General features: G+C 46.4%; 1 protein-coding gene across 1 annotated transcript in view; it reads right to left on the reverse strand.

Annotated features, from left to right (window-relative positions):
- corin (corin, serine peptidase) overlaps nucleotides 1-7,325 on the reverse strand; it is a 21,336-nt gene extending 14,011 nt beyond the window's left edge. Inside the window, exons 1-3 of the mRNA XM_069672138.1 lie at nucleotides 7,263-7,325; nucleotides 5,177-5,306; nucleotides 330-656 (exon numbers count right to left, since the gene is read on the reverse strand). Coding sequence (XP_069528239.1) covers nucleotides 330-656; nucleotides 5,177-5,306; nucleotides 7,263-7,325 — 520 coding nt within the window. The remainder of the gene's footprint in view (nucleotides 1-329; nucleotides 657-5,176; nucleotides 5,307-7,262) is intronic.

A 7,325-nucleotide genomic window follows, 5' to 3' on the forward strand; every position in this document is an offset into this window, starting at 1 on the left:
CTGAATTCAGCTCAGAGGTGCACACACACACACACACACACACACACACACACACACGCACACACTAATGGAGGCTAATAAGATTCCAGTGTTTGACAGGAAAGGACACAACGATAACACAGCAGAGACAGACTGAGACCCAGATGAATCATGGGACTTGTAGTTTTTTAGGATGCAACAGCTGCAAAATTAAACTTCTTCTGCAACATCAGCACCATCTTGGTCTTTGAATGTGACTCTCTACATGTGAGGCTCTAGGACCACATTTCCCATGATGCCCTGCTGCTTCCTGTCCTTATCCCCACTCAGCTTTAAAGTGCAGTTTTTACCTGAGTCAGGTGCCGGGGTGGTGCTTATTGGCCAGGCGGTGCTCAGTGACGTCACTGAGGTCAGCCAGTCAGGAGGCTCTGTGTAGGTAGGCGTGGCCTGAGAGGAGGAGGTGGGTGCAGCAGGAACGCTGGTGCTGGCAGCAGGTGTGTTCACGCTGTAGGTTGTGATGTCACCGTCGCTGTGGTTTAAAAGTGAATTTGTGATGTTTTTCATCTCAAAGAAGGGGGAGGGGTTTGTGCTGTTGACGTGGTAACCAGGGTCGCTGTCTGCGATAGGCTTGGGGGAGGGGAGGGGGGAGGAGTCCAAGAGGCTGCTGCCAAATATACCTGGAGACACAGGTGAGAACAGGAGGGACACAGTCACAAAGAGGTTAGTGTTGTTTCTAACATGTCACATTCACCCATTCACACACACATTCACACACTGATGGCAATTTGGGGTTCAATGTCTTGTCCAAGGACACTCCAGCATGTGGACTGAGGGAGCTGGGATCGAACCACCGACCAGCCTTCTGACTGAAAGACGACTGACTCTACCACTGAGCCACAGCCGCCCCTCTGTTCATGTGCAGTGCAACAACTGCTCAATCAAACACACACAGCTTCTGTATGTTTGTGCATGTGTGTGCGCGTGTGTGTACGTGTGTGTGTGTGTGTGCGTGTGTGTGCGTGCGTGTGTACGTGTGTGTGTGTGTGCGTGCGTGCGTGCGTGTGTGTGTGTGTGTGTGCGTGTGTGTGTGTGTGTGTGTATGTATGTGTCTGTGTGTGCGTGCGTGTGTGCGTGCGTGCGTGTGTGCGTGTGTGCTTGCATGTGTGTGTGTGCGTGCGTGTGTGTGTGTGTGCGTGTGTACGTGTGTGTGTGTGTGTTTGTGTGAGTGTGAAGCGGGAAAACTATGAAAAGTGTCAAAGTGATCGAGTTACCATGGAGACCCAGTCAGACACACACACACACACACACACACACACACACACACACACACACACACACTAAAGCTGTCTGTAGTTTGTTAAAAAGTTTTGTTAAAATATTAAATATAAAGTGATGCTGATGCTTCCTCACACACACACACACACACACACACACACAGCCTGACAGCACGTGTGTCACGTGTATGTTCACATACTGACACTTTAGAGACGCGGTGTGATGAAGCTGCGATGGTGAACACGGAGGGACGTGATCGTGAGCGAACACAAAGGAGGAGAACAGACGGAGAAACAAAGAGATGTGACACACTGTGAGGACCATTAGCTGTTCAATGGAGTGTGTGTGTGTGTGTGTGTGTGTGTGTGAGCGTGTGTGTGTGTGTGTGTGTGTGTGCGTGTGTGTGTGTGTGTGTGTGTGTGTGTGAAATGAGTCGAGGAGGAGACAACAGAAAACAGCTGCTTAGGAAGAGGAGATGAATGAGAACAAAAGAAGAAGAAGAAGAGAGGAGGAGGAGGAGGAGGAGGAGGAGGAGGAGAGGAAGGAGAGAGTGATAAAAGGAGAAGGAAGGGGAGGAGAGGAAGGAGAGAGTGATAAAAGGAGAAGAAAGAGGAGGAGAGGAAGGAGAGAGTGAGAAAAGGAAAAGAAAGAGGAGGAGAGGAAGGAGAGAGTGAGAAAAGGAGGAGGAGGAGAAGAGAAAGGAGAGAGTGATAAAAGGAGAAGGAAAAGGAGGAGGAGAGGAAGGAGAGAGTGAGAAAAAGAAAAGGAAGAGGAGGAGGAGAGGAAGGAGAGAGTGAGAAAAGGAGAAGAAAGAGGAGGAGAGGAAGGAGAGAGTGAGAAAAGGAGGAGGAGGAGAAGAGAAAGGAGAGAGTGATAAAAGGAGAAGGAAAAGGAGGAGGAGAGGAAGGAGAGAGTGAGAAAAGGAGAAGAAGGAGAGAGTGAGAAAAAGAAAAGGAAGAGGAGGAGAGGAAGGAGAGAGTTATAAAAGGAGGAGGAGGAGAAGGAGAGGAAGGAGAGAGTGATAAAAGGAGGAGGAGGGGAAGGAGGAGGAGAGGAAGGAGAGAGTGAGAAAAAGAGGAGGAGGAGAAGGAGGAGGAGAGGAAGGAGAGAGTGAGAAAAGGAGAAGGAAAAGGAGGAGGAGAGGAAGGAGAGAGTGATAAAAGGAGGAGGAGGAGAAGGAGGAGGAGAGGAAGGAGAGAGTGAGAAAAGGAGAAGGAAGGGGAGGAGAGGAAGGAGAGAGTGATAAAAGGAGGAGGAGGAGAAGGAGGAGGAGAGGAAGGAGAGAGTGAGAAAAGGAGAAGAAAGAGGAGGAGAGGAAGGAGAGAGTGAGAAAAGGAGGAGGAGGAGAAGAGAAAGGAGAGAGTGAGAAAAGGAGAAGGAAAAGGAGGAGGAGAGGAAGGAGAGAGTGAGAAAAAGAAAAGGAAGAGGAGGAGGAGAGGAAGGAGAGAGTGAGAAAAGGAGAAGAAAGAGGAGGAGAGGAAGGAGAGAGTGAGAAAAGGAGAAGAAAGAGGAGGAGAGGAAGGAGAGAGTGAGAAAAGGAGGAGGAGGAGAAGAGAAAGGAGAGAGTGATAAAAGGAGAAGGAAAAGGAGGAGGAGAGGAAGGAGAGAGTGAGAAAAAGAAAAGGAAGAGGAGGAGAGGAAGGAGAGAGTTATAAAAGGAGGAGGAGGAGAAGGAGAGGAAGGAGAGAGTGATAAAAGGAGGAGGAGGGGAAGGAGGAGGAGAGGAAGGAGAGAGTGAGAAAAAGAGGAGGAGAGGAAGGAGAGAGTTATAAAAGGAGGAGGAGGAGAAGGAGAGGAAGGAGAGAGTGATAAAAGGAGGAGGAAAAGGAGGAGGAGAGGAAGGAGAGAGTGAGAAAAGGAGGAGGAGGAGAAGAGGAAGGAGAGAGTGAGAAAAGGAGGAGGAAGAGGAGGAGAGGAAGGAGAGAGTGAGAAAAGGAGAAGGAAGAGGAGGAGGAGAGGAAGGAGAGAGTGAGAAAAGGAGAAGGAAGAGGAGGAGAGGAAGGAGAGAGTTATAAAAAGAGGAGGAGGAGAAGGAGAGGAAGGAGAGAGTTATAAAAAGAGGAGGAAGAGGAGGAGAGGAAGGAGAGAGTGAGAAAAGGAGAAGGAGGAGAGGAAGGAGAGAGTGAGAAAAAGAGGAGGAAGAGGAGAGGAAGGAGAGAGTTATAAAAGGAGGAGGAGGAGGAGGAGAGGAAGGAGAGAGTGAGAAAAGGAGGAGGAGGAGAGGAAGGAAAGAGTGAGAAAAAGAGGAGGAGGAGGAGTTGAGGAAGGAGAGAGTGAGAAAAAGAGGAGGAGGAGGAGGAAAGGAAGGAGAGAGTGAGAAAAGGAGGAGGAGGAGAGGAAGGAAAGAGTGAGAAAAAGAGGAGGAGGAGGAGTTGAGGAAGGAGAGAGTGAGAAAAAGAGGAGGAAGAGGAGGAAAGGAAGGAGAGAGTGAGAAGAGGAGGAAGAGGAGGAGAAGAAGGAGAGAGTGAGAAAAGGAGGAGGAAGAGGAGGAGAGGAAGGAGAGAGTGAGAAAAGGAGGGAGAAGAGGAGGAGAGGAAGGAGAGAGTGATAAAAAGAGGAGGAAGAGGAGGAGAGGAAGGAGAGAGTGAGAAAAGGAGAAGGAGGAGAGGAAGGAGAGAGTGAGAAAAAGAGGAGGAAGAGGAGAGGAAGGAGAGAGTTATAAAAGGAGGAGGAGGAGGAGGAGAGGAAGGAGAGAGTGAGAAAAGGAGGAGGAGGAGAGGAAGGAAAGAGTGAGAAAAAGAGGAGGAGGAGGAGTTGAGGAAGGAGAGAGTGAGAAAAAGAGGAGGAGGAGAGGAAGGAGAGAGTGAGAAAAAGAGGAGGAAGAGGAGGAAAGGAAGGAGAGAGTGAGAAGAGGAGGAAGAGGAGGAAAGGAAGGAGAGAGTGAGAAAAGGAGGAGGAAGAGGAGGAGAGGAAGGAGAGAGTGAGAAAAGGAGGGAGAAGAGGAGGAGAGGAAGGAGAGAGTGATAAAAAGAGGAGGAAGAGGAGGAGAGGAAGGAGAGAGTGAGAAAAGGAGGAGGAGGAGAAGAGGAAGGAGAGAGTGAGAAAAAGAGGAGGAAGAGGAGAGTTATAAAAGGAGGAGGAGGAGGAGGAGAGGAAGGAGAGAGTGAGAAAAGGAGGAGGAGGAGAGGAAGGAAAGAGTGAGAAAAAGAGGAGGAGGAGGAGGAGAGGAAGGAGAGAGTGAGAAAAAGAGGAGGAGGAGAGGAAGGAGAGAGTGAGAAAAAGAGGAGGAAGAGGAGGAAAGGAGGGAGAGAGTGAGAAGAGGAGGAAGAGGAGGAGAAGAAGGAGAGAGTGAGAAGAGGAGGGAGAGGAGGAGAGGAAGGAAGGAGAGAGTGAGAAGAACAGGAGGTGTAGTTTTACTACCTGCGTAAATATTTGAAATTCTTTCTGTCTGTTTGAGACACTGCTCCTGATTGGCTGAGGGACCCCCGCTGTCATGGTGACACACACACACACACACACACACACACACACACACACACACACACACACACACAGTAACACACCCACACGTTTGATGTAATTAACTGGTCTGTGAATTAATTAGAGAATGAATATGTGTCATCTCTCCTCCTACACACGGTCTGTTCTTTCATCCTCTTCTGTCCATCCTTTTAATTATCTATTCTTTCTTTCTTTTCTTTCTATTCTTTCTTTCTCTTTTATCGTCTTCTGTCAATCTCTCTATTCTATTCTTACATCTTCACAACACTTTTTAATCTTTCTTTTGTTTCCACATCCCTCCGTCCATATTTCTTTTCTCTGCCGTATCTGGTGGCCTGACAAGAGAACCTTTAAATTATGTTTTCTGACTGTTTCTGATCAAATGTCAGAAGGTCAGGAGAATCTCATCACTCTGTGTGTGTGTGTGTGTGTGTGTGTGTGTGTGTGTGTGTGTGTGTGTGTGCGCGTGTTTGGTGTCTACCTGTGAGGGCCAGGACGAGCAGCAGCAGGCCGGCCAGCAGGCTCACGGTCGGGATCAGGATGTAGAGGAGAAGCCGAAGGTGATTGGTGGATCCCAGCTTGTGAGGACACGCCTCCCCGCCCATCCCGGCCTCAGGTCCTCGAGCTGGAGTCTGGGGGAAACAACGAGATGAAACAGATGATTCCAGGTTATTGCGTCATCAGTGATCAGCCAATCAGGATACTTCTTTCACTGAAATCTTGGTGTCATGACAGGAAGTAGAATTCTGTTGGGAAACGTCACACTGGTCCTCTGACTCCAGTTCAAGCCCCGCCCCCTGCCCCCCCCGGTTATTTTTACCCAGCAGAGGGGGGGGTGGGGTTAGGGTGTTTGCGTCCTCTCAGAGTTTCCGTTGGACATGTTGAAGTTATTTTTGAGACGATATGACGACGAGCCGACACTCGACACCACACAGCAACCCCTGCTTTAAATACTGCTCGCTCTCTCTCTCTCTCTCTCTCTCTGTGTTCGATACATTGATCATTTGATCGATCCCCACACCCCCTCCCTCCACATATCCAATCATTATGATACCTGTATTGACGCATGTTTTCATACATCTAGCTTTTGTGCTAAGAAACTTTGTTGCAACTGTTAGAAGTGCTCATTAAGGGAAAGACTTTTATTTTGAAGGCCAGACTGAAACAAGGAAGCTCTACAAAGACAAAAACTGTCTGACACATTAATATGTTCATTCATATTGTTTTTTTAGTTAAGCTGCAAACTAAGGATTAGTTTGGTTTTGTATCTTGATTAAATTGGTCATTTAGAGTAAAATTTAAGGTTTATTTTTAGCACCTTATTACTCACAAACTGCAGCATGAATCTAACTGAAAGACTTCATTACAGCTGCAACTATTATTTAAATAACAACCAAATGAGCAGCAACGTTTCAGAAAATCAAGTATAATTTGGGTCTTTTGATAATAAAAAAGCATAAATTCTGTTTCCAGCTCGTGAAATCAGGATCACGTTTCAGTGATCGAAACGTTCTTGGAGGGTTTTTGGGTTTTCTGTATTTTCTAACATATCACAGAAAAGAAACTAATTTATAAGTACAGAAAATGATCAGTAGATAAATGAACAATGGAATAATCATTAAATACAGCTTTGTTGCTGTCTCATTCAAAGGATGTTTCAGAGCTTCAGCGACCCTCGGCTTTATTAATGAACCTTTTCATCTGTAGACTATAGAACAATAACAGCTGAATTTTAGCCTCATTCAGTATGACATTTATGAGTACTTAAAGTTCTGTCTTCTGAATGATCTTTTCATTCTTAAAGACAGCAGAGTTTACACGTCCTGTCATTGTCTGTTTAGGGGTTCATTTTACAGCTGCAATAATCATTATCATTACATATTAATCAAATGACTCACGATGATAACAAAGAGATGGAAATAAAAAATCACTACCAATAATTAAATTAGAGACATGTATGAATCAATAAGAGATTTCCAGATACATTTTACAGCTTTCAAACTGTTTCTGCAAAAATAAAACTAAATCTTTTTTGAGTCTTATTCAATTATTCTCAAATATCAATATTTATTGTTTCTCTGTGTCGAAGCCTATAGGAACAGTTTTCCTACATTTATAGTCGAATGATAACTTATCAATGGAGAAATGAATCAGGTGATAAATAGACAATGATCATGTTAGTTTGCAGCCATCAGAAGCAGATAAGTGTGAGCCGGTCTGTACAGTCCATGAGTTACATATACAGACAAAATGATTAATCGAAGAATAAAATGCAGATTAATCGATAGTTGCAGCTCTACCTGCAGAAATCCTCCACTTCATGCAGGTTAGAAACATCATAACGAACTTAAGAGTTTGATCTGAATGTTTCAGACAACAAGCTGACAGGAATACAAATAAGGCAGAGAAGAAGAAGAGACACAATGAGAAGACAGAGAAGAAGAGAACAGGAGGACAGAGGACGGAGACAAGGAGACACCGCGGCTCATCAAGGACAGCAGCGCAGAGAGAGGGCAGAGAGAGCTCCACGAACAGCGGGAAAAAGACAGAGAGAGAGAGGGACTCACCGTCACAGTCCCCGCTCCGCTGAAGGTGACACGCGGACAGGTCTCCAGCCGCGCGGACAACAT

The sequence above is a fragment of the Semicossyphus pulcher genome, unplaced genomic scaffold (assembly GCF_022749685.1).
Source record: "Semicossyphus pulcher isolate SPU_LCO1_2020_fin unplaced genomic scaffold, fSemPul1.0.p SCAF_21, whole genome shotgun sequence".
In the NCBI taxonomy this organism is placed as follows: domain Eukaryota; kingdom Metazoa; phylum Chordata; class Actinopteri; order Labriformes; family Labridae; genus Semicossyphus; species Semicossyphus pulcher.